Source organism: Sorex fumeus, unplaced genomic scaffold (assembly GCF_029834395.1).
Source record: "Sorex fumeus unplaced genomic scaffold, SorFum_2.1 ptg000130l, whole genome shotgun sequence".
NCBI lineage: Eukaryota > Metazoa > Chordata > Mammalia > Eulipotyphla > Soricidae > Sorex > Sorex fumeus.
Window position 1 is genome coordinate 7,554,105 of NW_026606187.1, and position 23,033 is coordinate 7,577,137.

The window sequence follows — 23,033 nt, forward strand, 5'->3', positions numbered from 1 at the left end:
CCCAGGAGGTTGTAGGCCGTCCAGTGGAAAAGGAAAGGGCCTTGCAGATGGCGCTGGGCCTAGGCAGACTTCTCCCACTCCTTCTTCCGGAGCTCTGACCTCTGGATTTTCCCTGTGACCGTCTTGGGGAGCTCCGGGACAAACTCCACCTGTAGGGAAGAATTGGTCCAGAGTGGGCCACGGTGAGGCCAGCCGAGTGCTGTGGGCTGGGAGGAGGTTTCTGAGGTCCCCGGCCAGTGAGCTTTGATCTGGAAACTCCCAGGGCAGCCCCTAGTAAATGAGAAGCCAGCAAGTGCTCTGGGCCAAGAGCAAGAGAGGAGGAGACAAGGACGGAAGGGGACGGTCAGCTAGTCTTGGGCGTACGTGTAGACTTGGGAGAAGCGGCCAGGTGAAGGCAGCAGACTCCCGACTCTGGACCTGTCGCTTAGCTTCTCTGAGACTCAGTTTCCTCGATGAGTGCATTAGAAGATGGCTGTCCTGTTGGGTTGTGGTGAGGATATCATATGATTATATACCTACGTTCTTGACACTGAAAATGAATTGCTATTTCTCTGCCATTTCCTGTTGGTGTGTCCTTGGTAAAAATCTGTGAAATCTCTCCAATATCATTTTGCTCGCCTGGGAAAAGGAAGGGTTGAAATCTAGGACCCCCTGCTCCCAGTCTCTTCCTGAATTCTAAATTATGGGTAAAGGAAGCTCGTCCATCAGAACATCCCTTTCTGTGCTCTGTGGTTCAGCTTGAAGGAGATTGGTCTAGAAGAGAGATGATTTCGGGTTTAATAATAATGGCAAAGGCATGCTGATATGGAAAATGTGTCTTCTTTAGCACCTACGTACAGTGAGAGTCTTCCGTAAGGCAAGATGATGTTACGGAAAGGGTATGTATGAGGCACAGAACGTTCTGGATCTTCCAGACCCTGAGGAAAACAGAAATTCCTTAGCATTTACTATAATCATAAGCATCTCAGGAGCTTATAATGAATGTTTATTTTGTGGAGTTGGGTGAGTGGCATTAGAAGAAGGGGTGACAAGCTATGGTCTGTGTGCCAAGTTCAGTCTGATTCTTGTTCTTGGGAATAAAGTTTTATTGAAACATGGCCACACCCATTCACTTATAGAGAGGAGCAGGAAGGAGTTGAGTGATTGTGACCTCCCCGCCCCCCGCCATGTGTTCACATTAGACTCCTGGGGTGTAGCTTGAAGGAAGTTGCTTGGGAGAGTCTCTGTTCATTCTGAGAGGGACACTCAGAAGGAAGCATGTGATCAAGGAGGAAGAAGAAGGCAGGGTAGCATCTCCGGAAGTAAGAAGGAAAGGCATAGTTCCTGATATTCCAGAGGACAGGTATCTCTGGAGTATTGGAGTAAAACTGTATGTTTTGTTTGTTTGTTTGTTTGTTTGGGGGCCACACCCAGAAGTCCTAAGGGCTTACTCCTGGCTCTGGACTCAGGGCTTACTCTTGGTAGGGCTTGGAAACCATATAGGGTGCCTGGGTATGCAAGGTAGCACCCCGCTGTACTCTCACTCGAGCCCCGTAATCCTGTTTACAGGAGATTCTGGCTCCTGCAATATTCAGTTAAGTCCATAAAAGGGTGTGATTGGCTTCACCCCGCTCCTTTCAAAGCAGCGTATTAAATGTCTGCTGTTTTTCCCACTCTTCTAAATGTCTGTCTGAACACCAACCATTTCCTACCAGTCTGCAATGCTGCTTAGAGAAGCAAAGTGAGACTGCTGAGAGGGCAAGTGGTAGCAATTCTAACCATTTAAGTCCAGTTTTAATCATGAAAATCCGACCCTGCTCCCAGCCCCTGCCGTGATGTGAGTAACAATTGCACAGAACTAACAGCACGTCGTCCTTTCTCAAGCTTCATGCACGTACCACCTACCAGAGCCCCACAAGTTCTCCAGACAGGGTACCAGCTCCCCACTTTCAGTTAGGGACTCTGCAGGGGCATCCTCACTGTAGGATTTCTCAAGGTGCTCCCAGTCTGCCTGGGGGTTGGGGTGGGGGTTCTCTGTAACCTCACCGTCCACCCACTCCAGGCCTCTTCTCTGCCTTCCTCCCTCGCCACTCCCTCCCTTAAGGCTAGTCACCCTCTAGAGGACTCATCTCAGTCCAGAGTTGTTTCTTAGAGCTCCCACAGGGCAGATTGGCCAGGGCAGTGAAAGTCCCCCAGATCCTGAGGGCTCCAGGCTCCTGAGTAGCTCAGGCTTCTACCCCCAGCCATTGGCTTCCCCTGGGGCAGACTCCTAAAACTTCCTCCTCAGGGCCAGCCAGGCCCAACCTGGTTCCACCTGGTTCCCTGACCCGGAGGGCAAGCAACTAAAAAGAGAATGTGCCCGGTGCCCTTTAGATTGAGAACTTGGGGAAGGGTCCTCCCTCCAGTCCCTCCCCCATGCAACCCAGAACTGGCCCCAGTGTTCCTCCCCTCTTTTTTTTTTAAGATAAAAGGGGATTTATTATTATTATTCACAAATCACAAATCATCCTGTTAATCGTCGATTGCTTCGAGCAGGCCCCAGTAACGTCTCCTTCATCCTAGCCCTGAGATTATATTCAAGGCTCTTTAGGAGAATGAGACCCATCATTGTTACTGGTATTTGGCATATTGGGTACGCCACAGGGAGTTTGCCAGACTCTGCCGTGTGGGCAGGCTACATTCGGTAGCCTGCCAGTTTGTCCAAAGTAGAAATGAGATAATAAGATGTCATAATAAGATGTCGCGCAGCCGCATTCGCGGTTCCGGGAGCTGGTTTTTATAGTCTCTGAGTCTTGGCCGCTGATGGGATTACACGGTGCCAGGGGGCCAGTTGGTGGGTGTGATAATTATTATTATTATTATTATTATTTGCTTTTTGGGTCACACCCGGCGATGAACAGGGGTTACTCCTGTCTCATGCACCCAGAAATTACTCCTGGCAGTGCTTAGGGGACCATATGGGATGCTGGGAATTGAACCCGGGTGGGCCAAGTGCAAGGCAAACGCTATGGCTCCAGCCCCAGTTCCTCCCCTCTTGATGGTGATTGGACTGATCAAGGATGAGCACGTGACCTGATTTGATCCAATGAAAGGCAACCCCCAACCTTTCATAGACCTGGAGGGAAAAGTTCGTTGTCTACTGGGATGGGCTCAGTGCTGGAACTGTTTGGAGCTGCTGGTACCCTTCAAAGGGGAGAGCATTTCCCAAAGCGACACCCATGAAGAAAGAGGAGGTGGCATATGGGAGAGAGAACTTGGGCCTGAAAAGAGCCCAGAGCAGAACAATTTCTCCTCCCCAAGACGGGAGGAGCCCAACGGCCTCACCTTCCGGGGGTACTTGTAGGGGGCTGTCAGTAATTTCACGTGGTCCTGAAGCTCCTTGGTGAGCTGGTTCCGGTCTTGGGACGTGAACTGTGGGGCCAGGACCACAAATGCCTTCACCACCTACGGGGGGCCGGGGGGGGGGGGGAGCGGAGAAGAGAGAGAATCTGAGCAGCATGGTCTCCAGTGATGCTTTAGGCCTCGATGCCTGACTTGCATTGCACAGACTCGGGTTTGAATCCTTAGCTACACGTGTGACCCCCCAGAACACCGCCAGGGCTCACTCCTGAGCACAGAGCCAGGAGTAGCCCTTGAACACCACCAGGTGTGACCCCACCCCTCCCCGCTAAAAGAACAAGACTGTCATCATCATCTGGGACTGATGAATATTCGTGTTGAGATTTCTGCTGTAGCTGTCACCTCCCTCCCTTTAATGACACCCCCCTGTGCTCTAAGTGTTTTTTTCCTTTTTGAGTCACACCCAACGATGCTCAGGGGTTCCTCCTGCCTCTGCACTCAGGAATTACTCCTGGCCGTGCTCGGTGGACCCTATGGGATACGGATATTAAACCCCTTGTACTATTGCTCTGGCCCCAGGCTCTAAGTTTTGGTGAAGGAGAACCTGCTGGAGCATAATAGAGGTTCCAGCTCTCTGTCTGAAGACTTCCTGGATGGGTAGGAAGGGCTGAGAATGGAAGCCTGACTCATAGCTATCCCCAGGGGCAAGAGGCTCTGTTGGGGACGAACGCCTTAGACAAGAGGAAACTGAAAACCCAGAATGGTCAGCTTAGCAGTCTGCTCCACGGCTCCAAACCATGAGCTTGCACATCCCGAACTTGGACCCAGTGGTCGGACTTTATTCATAGCACTGTAGCACTGTCCTCCTGTTGTTCATCGATTTGCTCAAGCAGGCACCAGTAATGTCTCCAGTGTGAGACTCGTTGTTACTGTGTTTGGCATATCAAATACGCCATAGGAAGCTTGCCAGGCTCTGATGTGTGGGTGGGATACTCTTGGTAGCTTGCCAAGAGGGGCAGAGGAATCAAACCCAGTTTGATTCCTGCAAGGCAACTTGACACAGCCCTATCTGCTGTGCTATTGCTCCAGCCTGACTTTGTTCATGGGAAATGAAATGAAATCAAGCACAGCACAGGCTTCTCTCACTCAGGGTCTGCCATGCCCCCACACCTGTCTAGTGTTCCTATGACCATGGGTGATTGTGCCTACACCAGCCAGAGGTATGATATTGCTTAAGGCACATGCCCCAGAGATGCGCCTGGACATTGGACCATGCCTCTACCCCTAAGCCCTCTGGGCCCTGCCTATAATCCCGACACTGTAGGGTTCTTCCTTCCCTCCCCGATTCTCATGGTAAATCTCGGAGAGGGTCAGAGAGGCTCCATCTCCTGGCTTAAATCCCTTCACTGTTCTTCTAGTTAAGGATCAGATTTGATCCAGGGGCTAACCAGCAAGTGGGTACCAGAACAGTGGACCTTCTATGATGCTTGCAGTGTGCTTGCTTCTTCCAAGCAAACTGCACATCTTTTATTTTTTATTGAACCACCATGAGATAGTTACAAAACTTTCATGTTTGAGATTCAGCCAAACAATGATCAAACACCCGTCCCTCCACAAGTGCAAACTTTCTACCACTAATGTCCCCATTATCCCTTCCCCTCCACACCAGTCCTCACCCTGCCTCTATGGCAGACAATTGCTTAGATATTCTCTCTCCATTTTGAGGCATTATATTTTGCTCAAATTTTCCCACCACCGTTCACACCTGCCCTCCACGGGCAGATGCTAGATCATTTATTTTCTATTGCTCATTTTGCATATTGTGAAAGGTTGCACAGCCGCATAAGCAGCCATGGGCTTCTGAAATTCTAAGATTATAAATGGTTGGGTTCCAGAGACATCTCTGTGGGGAGCTATTCCATTTTGGGATTTAATTGGGAATTTCTGGGCCCAGGCTGTTGGTGTGCCAAGATGGCGCCTGGGGGGAGGGTTGTGGGTGTGACGTCTGGCATCAGGAGCGGACGGGAAGCTGGGTTGAGACTTCCCGGTTCTACTGCCGCTGATATCGCACATCTTAACACCTAAAAACATTGCAATAGCCCCTCACCTTCCAGACGGGAAACTGAGACTCAGAAAGGCTTAATATCTTGCCCAACGTCAGAAAGGCAATCAATTGTCAAAATTTAGACTCACACTGGCCAAATACAAAGGCCACACTATTAGCCGCCATATTATACCACCATTAATTACCAAATGTACTCCCCTTATGACGCTCCCTTTTACCTCTCCACGGACAGCGTCTGGGCTGCTGACAACAGCTGTCTCCAGCACAGCGGGGTGCTCCATCAGTGCGTTCTCCACCTCTGATGGTCCGATCCGGTACCTGGAAGAGAACCCATCCTTCAGAGAAGACTGAACATTCTAGAGCTAGAACCATCCAAACTTTTCATCCAGACCACCCTCCTCAGCTCAGAACCCAAACTCACCCACTAGAGTTAATAATATCATCGGCTCGTCCCATGAAATGGAAATACCCGTCACGGTCCTTAGTGCCCCGATCTCCCAGGAGCCAGAAATCCCCTCGAATGTTGGCTGCTGTCTTCTCAAGGTTGTCCTAGCAAACGCATAAAGGCAAAGTCTCTATGGATGCAGAGCCTCAGCTGCCCCAGGGCTGCCATGTACGGGTGGGCAGGTTGTAGCTTTCGTGCCTCTAATAACTCTACACGGTGGTTTTAACTGAGCTAGTCAACACCAACCCCAAGCGGAACTGGGTGTTTTCTCTTAATGTCAATGGTTCCACCCACACTCTCTCACCTACTCCCCTGGGTCAAGTCTGATGGGTAATACTGATGCATTCATTCACTCCTGCTCTAAGAATTTCCCCTGACTGGTATCTACTTTCCCTTCAATGGTCGGTCTGTCCCTCTCTGCTCAATGACACCTTTCCTGGGTCCCAATGTCATTAAGCATTTTTCCTTGGGTCCTTTGTTAGATTTGGAAGTTCTAGAAATATATGTCAGCAAAGCCTTACCATCATGATCAATGTATTTGTTTCTGGAAAGGCAGGGGTGCCTCTGTTCACCTAAGGTAAGCACTGAGGTGGCTCTAGGTCTTCCCCTTCATTGACATTTTGTATCTTGTTCAAATGTTGTGGGCTGTGGACGTGTATTCATTCCCTAGGTGGGAAGGCAGCATAGAGACTTTGTAGTCTAGCTTCTTCATTTGGAAATCAGGGGTTCAGGAGGTCCCAGAGATCCAGAGCCTTACCCAAGCTAAGCAGCCACAGCAGATGACAAAGCTAAGACAGAAAGCCAGATCTCTCCATCAGCAGCTGGACTCTTCAGGTACCCTGCCAACATGAACTCTGATGCATTTCAACCAATCAGCATAGCGCCTCTAACTATTCCCTTGTCTGTCCAGTAGGAGAATCCCGTGGCTCCGTAACAAGGATGGTGTGTGAAAACGGAGACTGGGACAACTCCAGGAAAGAGCTTGGCGAAGAGTCCAGTGTAACTCTGCCTCATCTTCTGAGACTTCATTTTCCTTCTCTATACACTTGGAAGGCTAATTTGAGTCTACAATACTTCTTTGATCTCATACACCCACATGGAGCATTGATCTAAGTATGTTACAGAGATCAGTACCTTCAAATATCCACCATAATGCCATAAAGTAGGTCCTCCTTAAGGGGGAGAGAACAGAGGCATGAGAAATCAGTAGCTTAAGATCACGTGGTAAATTGTGGATCAGGGCTTTGAACTCAAGCAATTGTGCTCCAAAGATGACCTAGGCTCACAGGGAGGACTGAAGAGTTTTGTGTGTCTTAGGTGCTCTGCAACAGTACTGCTTCTGGAGTGAGCACTCAATTACTGGTAGCAGTGATTGCTGGGTTTGTTATTAACCAGCTTGGCATCCCAGAGTGGACTGGAGTTCTTCCCACTTAGCTTTTCAGCAGTAGTTGGCTTGTATAGGTCTTATCATCTTGAAATTCCCTATTCTCCCCTGAAAAGTGAGGTGGTTGGCACCAAGGACCATTTGTTCCTGATGCCCACGGACAGAAAAGAGGATGCTTATGCCCCTAGAGTGAAGTCTCGTTGTAAGAATATCCAATCTGGGTCTAAAGATACAAGCGGCATAGAGCAGCGGCATAACCCTTGGGGGTGAAGTCAGGGGCTGGAGGGGACCAGCCGGAAGGGGTATGTGGAGAAAGACAGTCCTCCCAGTGATATCTCAGTGACAAATAAGCCCGCCTTTCTTCTTGGTGAAGAATCCCTTGGTAGACTTGGGTCTGTGCCTTGTCCCTGTGTCTTTGCAGCATCTCTTGACATGTTCTTAATGTTGGAGCCTCCCATGTGTGTTTATTCCCTCTTATTCTCCTCTGTCCTCATGGAGAAGGAGGAGGAGGGTGAGGAGAAGGAGGAGAGGTGGAGGGGAGGAGGGGGATGGAAGAGGAGGAAGGGGAGGAGGAGGGAGAGAATGAGGAGGAAGAGGACGAGGAGGAAGGAGAGAAGGAAGAGGAGGAGGAGGAGAGTGAGGAGGGAGGGGGGGGGGGAAGAAGGAGGAGGAATTCCTCACCACATAGCCCGAGAAGATGCCCACAGGCTTGATGGGTTTGACCCTAATACCCAACTCTCCTTCTGTATCAGGGGGCAGAACATTGCCATTGGCATCCACGACCTGGAAAAAGTAAGAACATCAATGGTCAGCACATCTCAATGGTCAGCACATCTGGCTTGAGTCACCCGGCAGCCCACAAGAGCTCAGTTGGTCAGATGGAAGACCCTCTAGAGTTGATCACAATCTAGAAATCTGACACCAAGGTAGGGAAGCAAGAATTTAAAACTCAGGTCTTTGCTCCAGATGCCTGAGATAGGCTAGGCATCATTTTTGGGGGGGGTAGTTGGAAATGCTCCCAGAGAGTACTTTGGAGGACCAGTGAACCCTCCCCATGATATTTGGTCAGTAGGGTCAGTGGTTCATGAGGACTGAGGATGTAGCATGGCACTACTTGGGCCCTTCAGTGTGAGAGATTCCTTGGGTCACCTCAGCAGTACTTGGTGACCTCCAGGGCTGCATGTGGCAATGCCTGAAGGGTGATATGGTTTCAGGGATCCAGCTAGGGTCAGCCTCCTTCACCCTGCACTGTCTTCTGCCCCTAGCCCCCAGCTTATTCTGTTTTCAGTGCTCGGATCACACCTTCCAGTGCCCTACCCTCAGGAGTGTCTGGCAGTGAGTGTCAGGACACCATATATGGTGGTTCCAGGATTCGAACCAGGGTTATAGCTGCCACAGCTGCATGCAAGGCAAGTGCCTTCCCTCCTATACTCTGAACCTGGACGAGCTTCTTAAAGTGTGGGTCAAGATTCTGCAGCTAAATAGGAAGGTTGTGAAATCATTGGCAACTCTAAAAGGTTTCTGGATGTACCATAATGACCGACGCAGAATTAAAAATTAAACCATGTCATGAATCCGAGATGTTTCTCAGCACATCTGGGCACAGGCCTCCTGGACACACCAGCACCGCTGAGTACCAGAATGTCAGCATGACATGGTTAGGCTGGGCGTTGATGGGAGTGGCCTTTGGATTCCAGGCACCAAGAGGAGCAGCCCACTAATAAAATAGAATTTAAAATTAATGATGGGACTGTTTATGCGGCTCCAGTGGTAGAGCACATGCCTCATATGTACGAGGCCCTGTGTTTCATCCCTGGCATTGCATGATGGTGATGATGATGATGATGATGATGATGATGAGGAGGAGGAGGAGGAGGAGGAGGAGGAAGATGAGGAGAATGAGGAGGAGGAGGAGGAGGAGGAGGAGGAGAAGGAGAAGGAAGATGGTGTTGTTGTTATGAACTGACTCGGAAAGAGGATCACTCAAAATTATTTAATATTGGCCACAAAGTGGGATCACAGGAAAGAACCTGATCTTGGTTTCCAGGGCAAGGAAACCCACAAACTCGTGGACTCATTAGCTGCCAAGGGGCCTTTCCTCTGGATCAGAATTGGAACCAACACCCCTTCCTCCTCCGAGGCCCCGACCAACCTGCACATCGTAGTGGGGAATGGCTGTTCCCAGGGAGCCGGGTTTGATTTCCATTGTCTTGGACACTCGACAGGTGAGGCCCTGCAGGTGAGAGGCAGACAGCACATCTCAGCCAGGTCCCAGGGTCCCAGAGTCGAAGAGCTGCAACAGCGACCCCGAGAGCAGGCGCACTCTGCTGTGGCTCCCACTTGCTGCCTCCCCTCCCCACAGTGTTCTCCCCACTTCACGGCACTCTCTCCCCCCCCCCCCCCCCCCAGGCGTTGCATCAAAGCATTAGGTGAGCAATCTGATTGACCTCTCCCACGCAAAGGCATAGCCAATGCCTTGTACTCTCTTTGGAATGCATCATTATTATTTTCTGGGCTTTTGGAGTCACACCTGGTGATGCTCAGGGGTTAGTCCTGGCTTTGCACTCAGGAATTACTACCAGCAGTGCTTGGGGGACCCTATGGGATGCCGGGGATTGAACCTGTGTCAGCCACGTGCAAGGCAAACACCCTACCCGCTGTGCTATTGCTCTGGCTCACCAAAATTCTTTAACAGAGGAAGAGATTAAATTAGATTAAATTAAGAGGAAGAGACAAAAGGGCATGAGATGACGTCACTTGCCCCTTTAGAGCCAGCGCTGCTTGATCCTGATTAGCCTTCAGAGACAGAGCATTCCCTAAATGACCTCTAAACGGCAGCAGGACTTGGCCCTGACCCTACTGTCCTCATCCATGTCTGCAAAGCTCCTTCAGTGGCAGTGATGCCAGGAGGGGGCCCTGTTAACTGTAGAAGTGTGTAGCACGTATGAGTGGAGAGCACATAATGAGGAGTACTGAGAGTCCTCAGCAGAGGCACTGTGGAAAGGAATCCTTCCTCCCTAAGTGCCATGTCACAGAGCAGTGGGGACCCGCATTGCAGGCCTGGAGCCCCAGAGCTCCAGGAAGATCATCTCAGCCGGTGAGGCGGGGCCTTGGCAGGCCCCCTGTTCCCTCTCTTCCAACCCAGGACCACAGGACAGTGCTCGTCACATTCCACACACCCAGAGCTGAAGACAACTCGCACCCGAGGACTCTCCTGGACACCACACCGGAAACAGAAGCCACTCACCTGCCACGTCATATATGTGTTGGTTCATCGGAAGTCCTGTTAAGTCATAAATGTGATTTGTCTCCACTATCTTAGGGAAGCAAAAGCTTTGCTTCTTTTGTTCTCTGCTGACTTTCCAATACTTAGCCCCTCTGCCATCATGGTGTTCCTCAGTCAAGATGTCCTTTTGTAATTCTGAGTTTGTCCCTCTTTAAAGGACAGGACAAAATTCCCAGCAAGTGGCATTTAGTATGACACTCACTCACTTTATGGTTGCCTTCTACTAACTTAAGCAAGGTATGTTTACTCCTAACTGGCTAATCCATTTTCAATAATTAACTAATGTCTCATTTATATCGAATGGTTTTTATTTGTAGGCTTTATCTACTTTATGTAAACAAAACAACAAACACTGTTCTCCCGTTGTTCATCAATTTACTTGAGCGGGCCCAGTAACATCTCCATTTTGAGACTTGTTGTTACTGTGTTTGGCATATTGAATACGTCACGGGGAGCTTGCCAGGCTTTGCCATGAGGGTGAGATACTCTTGGTAGCTTGTAGGGCTCTCTGAGAGGAACGGAGGAATCAAACCCGGCTCGACCGGGCTGGCTGTGCGTAAGGCAAACGCCCTACCACTGTGCTATGGCTCCAGCTTCATGTAAAGTCCAAAATATATTAGCACAAAAAATTTTAAAGCTTTGTTAACAGGGAAAATATGATTATTATTACGATGAAGACCAATTCATAAAGGTAAAGGTAAAGGCCCTCCCGTTGATCGTCGATTTGCTCGAGCGGGCCCAGTAACGTCTCCATTGGAGACTTTGTTGTTACTGTGTCTGGCATATCGAATACTCTCGGTAGCTTGCCGGGCTCTCCGAGAGGGGCGGAGGAATCGAACTCGGGTCGGCCATGTTGGCCGCGTGTAAGGCGAACGCCCTACCCGCTGTGCTATCGCTCAATTTAATGCAATACATTTTAGATCCAAGAGTTTTTTTTATGAGCAAGGAGTTGGGTTTTGTTTTGTTTTGTTTTGGGGTCACACAAGCTCAGGGCTTACTACTGGCTCAGGAATCACTTATGGCAGGTATGGGGGGACTATATGGGGTGCTAGGGGGTTGAACCTGGCTCAGCCATGTGCAAGAAAAGTGCCTGACCCCTCTGTACTATCTCTTCAGCCCACATAGGGTCCTTTAAATCCCATTAGAACTTCCAGCCAATAGTTCCCCAAGGAAGATACCGTTTCTGTCTGGCCATAGAATTCTCGAATGTCCAGTCCCGTTTGGGCCTTCCAGCTCTCCAGAGTTTCTGGAAGAAGGGCCTCTCCTCCACTGAAGCAGTGCTGTAGATGTGGGAACTTGTGACTGCAAAAATAAAGAAATAAATAAAGATATTGAGATATTCCCTCTGAGTCTCCCAGGAACCAAACTCTGCCCCATGCTATACTGGATTCTGGAGTTGGCTTCATGGGGTGACTTGTGCTTCACGGTCAGACAGGTGAGCACCTGGCAAGAGTGTGGGGAAGGAGGCTAGATCAATAGATCCAGAAGTTCCTACGGGTACCCACAGCTCCTCACCTGGAAAGATCCTGCTGTAGCAGTGTCCGGTAAACAATGGGGGCACCTACCAAGTTGTTGATTGGGTAGCTGGACAGCACCTGGATGGGGAGAGAGTGGAACTCACTGGTGTGTTGGAGGAGGCAGTTCACCAGCTTGGGCTATGGGTTTGCAGAGGTCTGGAGGAATTCTCAGCTGCACAACTGGTCTAGGTCAGGCCAGATGGGCCCCATAGTTCTCCTGCCCCTTACACCAAAAGTGACAAGTGATCACCCACTGTTTGAGGGAAAAAGAGATCTAGGATGAATTGTTAAATATTTGTTCAATCCTGACTCATCGTTCCAATCAGTGACTTATTCTCAAAAAACATGCCAGGAGGGCCAGGGAGGCAGTACCGGGTAAGCATTTGCCTGGCATGCGGAGGATTCTGGTTTGAATTCCTGGCATCACATTTGGTCCCCTGAGCACCACTTGAGCATAGAGCCAAAATAGCCACTGACTGGGCTGGAGCGATAGCACAGCGGTAGGGCGTTCGCCTTACAAGCGGCCAACATGGCCGACCCGAGTTCGATTCCTCCGCCCCTCTCGGAGAGCCCGGCAAGCTACCGAGAGTATTCGATATGCCAGACACAGTAACAACAAAGTCTCCGATGGAGACGTTACTGGGCCCGCTCGAGCAAATCGACGATCAACGGGAGGGCCTTTACCTTTACCTTACCTTACCTTCGTATGTGGCCTAAAATATGCAGCACCCTGCCTCCCCCAGCCCCCTGAAAAAAAAAAAAACTATTGAAAGACCTGAAATTACAATCATTAAAGGAAGGAGGTCAGCTACTATCGCTATTGACTGTTTAGTCTTGATTAAACAAGATTTGATTAAACAAGACTCTCATTGGAGTCTTGAACTTCGGGCACAAGACTCATAGTAAGTTATTCATCATGAGTTAAAATGAGTTATTCCAGCCCTATTATTTTTTGGAAAAAAATTTTGGCCCACACTTTGGGCATCAAAGATGGATCAGAAATGCTATTGGAAAAAGTGTCACTCCATGCCAGGCTCTGTGTGGCCTCATGGATGCTTTCCCATTCTCCACTTTACCTATGAGAATACTTTCACCCTATGTCACCTTGTTAAGGAACTTTCTCCAGGTCTCCAGGTCATACCGCCAGAAAGTTGTGGAACTGTAACTTGAAGCCTTAATCGTTAGGGCTGGAGTAATAGCACAGCGGGTAGGGGTTTGCCTTGCACACAGCCGACCCAGGTTCAATTCGTCCGTCCTCTCGGAGAGCCCGTGAGCTACTAAGAGTAGCCCGCCTGCACAGCAGAGCCTGGCAAGCTCCTCGTGGTGTATTTGATATGCGAAAAACAGTAACAAGTCTCACAATTGAGACATTACTGGTGCCTGCTTGAGCAAATCGATGAACAATGGGAGGACAGTGCTACAGTGCTACAATCGTTAGGTAACACCAACACCATGTTTTGGTGCAGATTATTGCAAAGTTTGGTTTGCACAAAAGCGTCTAGAAAAGAATAACATTAGAGCATCTTGAGATTCTCCCTTCTCAGCACTCTTGATGAGCTAGTAGAAACTATGAATCCCTCTCCTTTCCTTATTGTCTTGTCAGTGGCTGCTTAGTGACTGCTTCTCTCTGTACTCTCTGCCTCCCCTCTCCTTTCTGTATTTTCTACCTTTTACACATGTTGTAGTCATTTTCTACTTGTGCCCTTTAGCCAAAAAGCCTCTCGAAATTCTTCTCTTCCAAGAACAAAGGCATGCATTTATTCAAAATACAAACTGAGCTATACTCATCGAGATTCTCCTGAGAGAATCCAGGCTCTCTCCAGCCTTTTGACATTTGAGGATGTCATTCATGTCTTGCTTTGCTCCCAGAGTTTCTGTTGCCAGAGGTCAGATTGACTGTCCACTGCTACAGAGATAAGGGGGCTCCAGGATATCTGGTCCAACGTGCTGTCTCAAGTGAGGGCCAACAGAGGGTGGGTCTTGGCAAGCAAATGAAGGCTTTGCTTTTACTTTCCAAGGTGAGGTGTAAACATGCACTGCTGATGTGTGGCTGTTAACTGACCATGCATACATTGGTGCTCCCTACACGCTTCACCATAGAGCTGGATACTATAGTAGGCTAGACATCTGACTTTGTGACAGTTGTAGTACCAAGTTGCCTAATCTAGGCATTTGTCAGAATGACTCTCCATTGTTAATCCACCTGGGACTGTAGTTTGGCAGTCCACTCATTCTTTAAGATTCCTTATAAATAGTACCCTCAAACAGAAAACAAACCTTAATGACCATCAATAATAAGATGGAAGATTAGATGATTAATGGTGGCATATGCACAGAATTAACTGTTGTACAACCACCACAAAGAACTCCCTTTAATTCCATGCAGCGGTGTTAACAATATTCACAGGGAAAACGTTGCCTGGGAGAAGTCAGACACAGAGATATCTATTGTTTTATTCCCTTTACATCAAGTTTGAGAAGAGGCAAAAGTTAATACATGGAGATAGAGGTCAGAAGAGTGATTGACTTTGGTGTGTGGCCCTTTGGCATGAGGGAGTCTGAAGTGATTGAAATAATTCTTATTCTCCATGAGTCAGTAGTTTTGTAAGTGTCTGTCATAGACAAAAAGGCATAGAGAATGGTCATTCCCATTCTCTATGTTGAAGTCCTCCAGTGGGATGCATCTGGACGATGGGGGGTGGGGCCTTGGGGAGGTAATTAAAGTTGGGTGAGGTCCCAAGGGTGGCCCCCATTATGGGATTGATGCCCTTCCAAGAAAAGGAATGAATCTGCAGCTCGCTCTCTCCTGCAGGTGAGGATCTGATGTGGGGGAAGCCCTTGATAAGCCAGAAAGAGAATTCTTACAGGGACCTAGCCATGCCCTCACTTTGATATTGACTACACTCTCCAGAATAATGCCAAATACATGGCTGTTTTAGTCACCCAGTCTCTGGTGTTCTGGGAGTGTGTGTGTGTGTGTGTGTGTGTGTGTGTGTGTGTGTGTGTGTGTGTGGTTTTTTGGTTTTGTTTTGGTTTTGGGGCCACACTCAGTGATGCTTGAAGGCTACTCAATGGCTATGCTCAAATAATCATGTGGTTTCAGGGATCAAACTGGGGTCAGTCATAGGGAAGACAAGTGCCTTAACACTTGTATTATCTCTCTGGCACTCTTGATCTTTGTTACATCTGAATGAACTGTCTAATAGTCTCTAATTTTTTTTTAACTTTTTGGGCCACACCTGGCGATGCACAGGGGTTACTCCTGGCTCTGCACTCAGGAATTACTCCCGACATTGATCAGGGGACCATATGGGATGCTGGGAATCGAACCCAGGTTGGCTGCGTTGCAAGGCAAATACTCTACTCGCTGTGCTATCACTCCAGCCCCTCAAGCTATGCTTTTAAGATGATTGTGCTAGGGCAAATGTATACAATACACCCGTGACTTCCCACCCTTTCCCTTTCATCTGCTTTATCACTATCTGATACTTGGTACCAGGGAAAGATTGAACTGAATATGTAAAACATGAATGAGTGCATGAGTCATGAATATGTCTGTTATCTGCCTATTTCTTTCTATCTAAGGAAGGGTGTGTCTGCTTCTCTGGATCATGAGTTTTACAAAGGCATAACCCTTTCCTTCTTTCTACTGAACCCAGTCCATCCTTGTGCATGTGGTAAGGCTTATTGAAAATTAAATGAATTGAAAGTGTGATTACTTGGAGGGTACAAACCTTGGGTTAACCACCTGATTCAAATTGCTAGCCTCTCACCTTGATAATAACCAGCGGGTCAAACTTTGGCATGAGATGGACAAATGTGCATGCTCCTGATGCCCAAGGTTCCAAAAATGAGGCCAAGATGTTCAGAATCCAGCCTGTATCCGATACAGTCCATATGATATCAGAGGCCTTCAGGTTTATCCATATACTGAGAACACAGAGGAAACACAAGTACATCAACATGCATGTGTGTGTGTTTGCACATGAGGCAAGGTAGCTGTGTAAACAGTATGTGTGTACCTGATTGTACTTTTATATGCAGGTGTGTAAGTCTAAGCAGTCAAAGGGATGAAGAATCCTCCTACCCTCATGATCAGTATCAAGAGGGAGAGACTATTCAGGTGTGACTACAGCCCCCAGGACTTAACAGATGACAGAGTCTATTTCTCATTATAGAATTTGGTGCAATTGCTATAGCACCATGGGCAGGGCATTTGCCTTGCATGTGACCCGCCTGGGTTTGATCCCTGCCACCCTGAATGGTTCCCTGAGCTTTCTAGGAGTGATTCCTCAGTGCAGAGCCAGGAGTAAGCCCTGAACACTGTGAGTTGTGGCCCCAGAACAAAACAGAAAAAGACTTTGGTGCAATTTTGGGCATGCAGCAAGGGCACATGGCAGGTTGCCCTGGCCAATTTTTTTTAGTTATAATAATGACCTTGGGACTGGAGCGATAGCACAGCGGTAGGGTGTTTGCCTTGCACACAGCCAACATGGCCGACCCGAGTTCGATTCCTCCGGCCCTCTAGGAGAGCCCGGCAAGCTACCGAGAGTATCTCGCCTGCACGGCAGAGCCTGGCAAGCTCCCCGTGATGTATTCGATATGCCAAACACAGTAACAACAAAGTCTCCAATGGAGACGTTACTGGGCCCGCTCGAGCAAATCGATGATCAACGGGAGGGCCTACTAATGACCTTGACAGGGCAAGCTGGGTCTTTTGATGAAACACCCCCAGATATTTCTTGTTCTCACTACGTGACACTCTGGGCACTTAAGTTTCTGATTCAGCCAGTGGGGTTAATACCAGGTGGGAGGAAATTCTAATCCATGAGCTCAGAAATGCCGAGCTCTCAGTTCATCAAATAAATACCATTATAGTTTCCACTTCAAAGAGTACAAGATTTGTTTTATGTTTTGTTTTGGGGCTACACCCAACGATGTACAGGATTTAGTCCTGGCTCTGCTCTCAGGGATCACTCCTGTTGGGGCTCAGGGAACCACATGGGGGCCGGGGATCAAATCCTAGGTCAGCTGCATGCCAGGCAAGTGCCCTACCCACTGTACTATCTCTCCAATCCCAAAGAGTAAAATAATATGCTGCTGACAAAAATGCCCACTGGAGTTGTGAGTAGCATTGAATAAAAAACCAAACAAACCCATAGGACATGTCCTAGATCAGTCTGGGAGAAATTCATGTAAACCTTGCACCAACCCTTTCCTGTTCATGCGTGTTGAGATGCCATGTCTGACTGAGCCATGAAGTTTACTGGATGTGCAGCATGTGAGGCCACCCCTTCCCTTCTCCCCAGAGCAACCTCAGCTGGAATTCCTGTCCAGTCGAACTGGAGGGAGCTTGGGTCGCCGGGCCAGGCCCTTCCCCTCTCTGGAGAGAGAATAGGCAATTCTTACCTAGCATCCATCTGGGCTTTCATGCCCAGGCTGGCGTGGGAGTGTTCTGCCATCTTGGGAAGGCCGCTGGTTCCACTGGTGAAATAGATGGCTGCTGGTTCCTGACTTCCCGTCTCCACACAGTGGTGAGTGGCGGAGGCCCCTCTGACAGAGACACAGAGTGCCATCTTCTGTGGATTCTTCTCCTCCCGCCTCCCCCAACCCCCCCTGCTGGCCCAGGCAAGTCAGCCTTCTCACACCAGGAAGGAGGCTGAGGAGTGAAGACCATCCCAGACTTCCGAGTCAGTCAGACATGGGCTTGAGGCACCTGCACTGCTGAGCTACGTCACTCTGGACCATGTCTCTCACTCCTCTGCATCTTAGATTCTGTATCTCTGACATGGGATCAGTCTCAAAACCTGTCTCAAGCTGGGAAGCTTAGCTCAGGGGTCAGAAACATATGGCTTGTATGTGCAAGGACCCTAGTTCAATCTCTGGTACCGTGTGGCCCCTTGGACAGCACCAGGCGTAGGTCTGGAAGCCCCTACTCATAAGTGCGATGGTTCTGGTACTCTCCAAGCACCTCTTGGACCAAGTATCAAACTGCCTAGCCCAGTTCACTGAGTATCACTGGGGGTGGTCTTTGGCTCCTGGAAGCTCCCTCCCTTCCAGAAAGCTCTGTAAGACTTCTGGGAATATGCAAAAAAGCACAGTAGAAATGACATCTGCATCTGAATGTTCATTGCAGTACTGTTCACAATAGCCAGAATCTGGAAACAACCCACGTGCCCAAGAACAGATGACTGGTTAAAGAAACTTTGGTACATCTGCATGATGGAATACTATACAGTTGTTAGGAAAGATGAAGTCATGAAATTTGCTCATAAGTGGATGGTCATGGAGAATATCATTTTGAGTGAAATGAGTCAGAAAGAAAGGGACAGACATAGAAGGACTGCACTCATTTGAGTAATATAAAATAACATAATAGGAGACGACACCCAAGGGTAATAGAGACAAGGGCCAAGAATATTGTTCCATGGTTAGAAGTCTTCCTGGTGAGCTGTGGGAGAAGGCGGCTGGAATAGTGAAGGGATCACTAAGTCAATGATGGTTGGAGGGATTGCTCAGGATGGGAGATGTCTGCTGAAAGTAGATAAGGGACCAAATGTGATAGCCTCTCAGTATCTGTATTGCAAATCAAAAGTAGAGAGAAAGTATGGGAGAAATTGTCTGCCATAAAGGCAGGAGGAGGGTTGGGATGGTTGGGAGTGGGATTCTGGGGACATTGGTGGTGGAGAATGGGCACTGGTGGAGGGATGTGTGTTTGATCATTGTACGACTGAAACTCAAACACAAAAGCTTTGTAACTACATCTCACAGTGATTCAAAATATATATGTATGTATGTATGTATATATATATATATAAAACAGAAAGCTCAGTCATAATGGCCTCATCCAGTGAATGACAAATTTAATTACAGCACAAAGAGAAGGAGCGAGAAGGCAATGAATGCTGACGTGATGTTCTTGGGCGTCCTGGTCTGATACCCACTGAACAGGAAGTGCTCTCTCACTCTGAGTTTTCCCAGTCCAACCTCTGCTGTGCTCCTGCTGTCTCTGGGCCTCTCTACTACTCTGTGCATGTCTGAAATCTGCTTTCTCAGGGTCTTTCTTTGAGCTGCCTTCCACTTCACATTGTTAGAAGAAGCTCATGTGCTCCCTGCGCTCTCTGAGGGTTGGTGGGAGTGGGATGGGGGTGTCTTCGTCCCTAGTGTGGAGGCCTCAGATCTCAGGGGGACAGTTCTTCCTGCCAGCCCTGCTAGTGATCACTGGAAGTGCAGTGTAGCCTTTTGTCTCGGAGGAACTAGTACCCACCAGTGGGAAGTTGGGGGACCTCAGGAACTCAGCCCATCAGCCGTCGCCTAGGTTCATGACATCACCTCTGATGCCAGCCATGGTGGCAATGATCATCTCTGAGTGGATTTCAACCCATCTGGTGCTGACAATACATTGCTTTGAGAATGTGCCAGGGTGTGACCCCCAGGATCTCTCTCTCTCTCTCTCTCTCTCTCTCTCTCTCTCTCTCTCTCTCTCTCTCTCTTTGCCTTTTGGGTCACATCCGATGATGCTCAGGGGTTACTCCTGGCTCTGCACTCAAGAATTACTCCTGGCAGTACTCAGGGGACCATATGGTATGCTGGGAACCAAACCCGGGTCAGCTGCATGCAAGGCAAACGCCCTCCCAGCTGTGCTACCGCTCCAGACCTCCTTTAGACGATTCTGACAGATGAACCCACTTAGCCCTGGCAGAGAGTCTCTAACAAACTCCTTGACTGAGCCGACTGAGTATCTCCTCCATCACCCCGTCTTCACCTGGCCTTTCTCAGGAAAACTCCTGCTTGTTAGGAGGGGTCGATGAGGGCTGGGGCGCAGGGAAGGACGGGCCGGTGCTCACCGAAGCAGAGTCTTAAAGTCCAACCAGCCGTCCCGCTTCTGCTCCGACACCAGCAGCTTTATCTTGAGGGCGGGGCACTCGGGAGCCACCGTGTCCACCGCCTGGACCACTTCATCCCCAGCCACGATGGCCCGGGCCTTGGACGCCTGCAGCCGGTACAGAATGTCCTTGGCTCTCATCTGGACAGTCCCTGGCATGAAGACGAGGCCTGGAGAAGCCAAACAGTTCGGAGCCAGTAGGGGAGGCTTTGCCCTCCTCCTTGGGGAGCCCTGGTGGAAACAGCCGGCGGGGAGCTCCGGGTTGAGGTCTGCCAGGAGGAGTATCGAGGGCAGGGGCTCCAGGAATGCAGACCCCTGGATTGCCAGAGCTGCTGGGGGTGGGGGGCTACAGGGACTAGGGCTGCCCGATGCCACAACACCGACAACCCATTAATTCAAACACCCAAATGCACTCAGACAAAAGACCTGTGGGTCTTGGCCGCAGCCCGGCTCTCCGATGGCAATGAACACACAAAGGCAATGCGCTTGGGCTTGCAAACCAAGGTGCCCCATCCAGGGATGACAGGGCCGCCCTGACTTCCTGCAGCTAATGAGCAACCTGAGACTTTCTCAGGATTTTTTGCTTCCTCCTGGCTCATGCACTCAGGAATTACTCCTGGTGGTGCACGGGGGACTCTATGGGATGCTGGGAATTGAACCCAGGTCAGCCGTGTGCAAAGCAAATGCCCTCCCCGCTGTGCTATCACTCCCTCTCATTGGGAGATTCCTGTGGTTGCCTTTTGGCCTCCTGGAGAATCACTGGCCTTTGGGGAAGCTGATTCCACGAGCCTCTCCTGGGGCAGCGCCTCTCTCCCTGGCTCCCGTCCCCCTACCTTGGGGTCCACTGCCCTCCTTCCCTTCTCCCAGCTCTCCCAACGCTCCTTTCTCTCCTGGCCTGCTCACTCCTTCCATGGGCTGAGAGCTGAGTGCCCGAGACACATCTGCCTTTCTCAGCGTTAGCTATCTCCGGCCTAGCGCTTTGCATGCAGGACTGACTCTGCGATTGCTGGAAGTTGGGAGTTGGGAGGTAGCTCTTCTCTGGCATTCCCATCCCATCACCCACCTGTTCGCATGCAGCCCAGAGTCACCAGCCACCACTCGGGCACTCGAGGGAGCACCAAGGCCACCCGGTCCCCACGCTGCAGGCCACATGTGCCCGTGAGGACATTGGCCACCTGCTGGCTGATTTCACTCAGCTGGCTGAAGTTCCACTTCACTTCCTGCCCCTCACCATTGACCCACCACAGGGCAGGGTTGGGTGCTCGCTTGCCAGCCTGCAACCAAAGAGGGGTACTGAGCAGGGCAGGGCAAAGCCACCTCCACGTGCAGAAGCTTGTGAAGCCCGGGACTCATCTAGGGCTGTACAAAGTAATACTCAGAATTCAAAAGAGTATGTTTTAAAAAAATTATTTGCATAAGTTCTGTTACCATTTCCTGTTTAGAAGTCAGATTTGAGAAATGGTTCCAACCCGACATATTTTTTTAAGAGCCAAAATTATTATTTATTTCTTGCATTTGAAGTATTCCTCAATGCCATCCTTAGCCTGGGATTCTTTGCCATAATCCTTAACCACAACACACTTTACTGGGTTTCCCTTCTCTGTCAATTTTACAGAGGCTAACCCATCCTTATTTTTTTTTCTTTTTGGGTCACACCTGGTGATGCTCAGGGGTTACTCCTAGCTTTGCACTCAGGAATTACTCCTGGCGGTGCTCAGGGACCATATGGGATGCTGGGAATCAAACCCAGGTTGGCTGCGTGCAAGGCAGTCACCCTACCCGCTGTACTATGGCTCCAGCCCCAACTCATTTCTATGTTTTAAAAATAATAGTGACCCCATTATGTATCACCCTGGATAAGAGGTTTCAGTCAAGAGGTAGGTTTGCTTTCAGAAACAGAGGCAGTTGGCTTGAGACCTATTACAGAGATTAAGGCAGTGGGGGGTGGGGCGGGGCGGGGGATGCACCACCAGGAGTGATTCTCTGAGCACAGAGCCAGGAACACTGATGGGGGTGTCCCCAATGCCCCAAACTGGTGAGAATAATGCCATAAGGACATGCAACTTTTTGAGAAGACTGACTGTGGCCAGTGCTGAATTTGTCTCTTTGTTGGAGGGCTGGGGATGGTGGTGAGAGGTTGGGCTACCACACCAGGTGCTACTCAGGGTTTACTCCCGGCTTTGTGCTCAGAGATCACTACTTGTGTTGCTCAGATGACCCTGTGTGGTACAGGGGACTGAACTGGGGTTAGCTGCAGGCAGGGCCAATACTTGTTGCTTCACCCTGTCTTATCACTGATGACTCTTTGATTACACTCAAGCATAGGCCCTTGATGGCCCCAGTCCATTTGTCCTTGTTTCAGCCTGGGCTGTCACCAAAGAGCAGAATGAGCCCTGGAGGTAGCTGGCCTTCCGCCAGTCCTATGTCAGCCAAGCCCAGGTTCTCAGGCTCCTGCTTCCTGCGTTGTGTTCATTGGTTCCCATAGCCGGGCACCTCCTATGTGCTCTGGAGACTTAGATGATGATGGGGTGAGTGGGTGGATCCCTGACCTCAGCCTGTCCAGCTCCCCGCCTCTCCCGAACCCTTACCTTCTCCATGCCTGCCCAGTGATCCATCACATCACGAACAAAGTTGAACTTGTCAGGGACTTCCTGGCGGCCCCACTGCAGAGAGGCCCATCGTCGGCCATAAAGGAGGACAGCATGCCTCCGGGGCCTCCACAGGGTGCACACCTCCCGCAGTTTCCCCGACCAGCGCATGGCCAGGCAGACCTGTGAGAAGAGAGTTGGGAGGTGCAAGGTCTCGGGAAATCTGGGGCTGTGATGATAAATGCGTTGGTGTTCTGCGTTCATTTCCATTTCCTTCTTCTCCCAAAACAGAGCACCCCTTCTAGATGGTCTCTCTCCAGCGCTTCCGGTAATTTGGGAACATCTGATTCCCTATAATACACTCCTTCGGCTCAAGACATAGCGACATATTGGATTGGATGGTTGTTGCTAAATCATGACCTCCCTTACCCCTTCTGTAGATGTCCCTGTTCATTTTTTCCTGCTGGTGACAGTGGTTCGTCACCTCCCCTGGACTTGGACTTGCTTGTGGGCAATGCTTTCATCAGGGAGGCTTGGCTAGGTGT

General features: G+C 49.7%; 1 protein-coding gene across 1 annotated transcript; it reads right to left on the bottom strand.

The window, feature by feature from the left end:
• Positions 1 to 25: 25 nt before the first annotated feature.
• On the bottom strand, positions 26 to 22,659 carry LOC130045983 (acyl-coenzyme A synthetase ACSM2B, mitochondrial-like). The gene is made up of 13 exons (XM_056138893.1): positions 22,489 to 22,659; positions 20,964 to 21,174; positions 19,863 to 20,070; positions 17,425 to 17,568; positions 15,789 to 15,945; positions 12,014 to 12,093; positions 11,677 to 11,800; positions 9,365 to 9,445; positions 7,894 to 7,995; positions 5,805 to 5,932; positions 5,602 to 5,701; positions 3,304 to 3,423; positions 26 to 149 (listed from the first exon to the last, which is right to left on the bottom strand). Exons 1-13 carry the CDS (start codon positions 22,657 to 22,659, stop codon positions 60 to 62), a joined length of 1,716 nt encoding a protein of 571 aa, XP_055994868.1. The 3' UTR covers positions 26 to 59.
• Between the last annotated feature and the right edge of the window lie 374 nt (positions 22,660 to 23,033).

Excerpts from the sequence above, each read along its gene's own strand:
- LOC130045983 (XM_056138893.1), bottom strand. The coding sequence starts at position 22,659 with ATGCGCTGGTCGGGGAAACTGCGGGAGGTGTGCACCCTGTGGAGGCCC. Across the intron at positions 21,175-22,488 it reads ACTGGGCAGGCATGGAGAAG|GCTGGCAAGCGAGCACCCAA; the intron begins GTAAGGGTTCGG and ends CTTTGGTTGCAG. Across the intron at positions 11,801-12,013 it reads CTACAGCAGGATCTTTCCAG|TCACAAGTTCCCACATCTAC; the intron begins GTGAGGAGCTGT and ends TTATTTTTGCAG.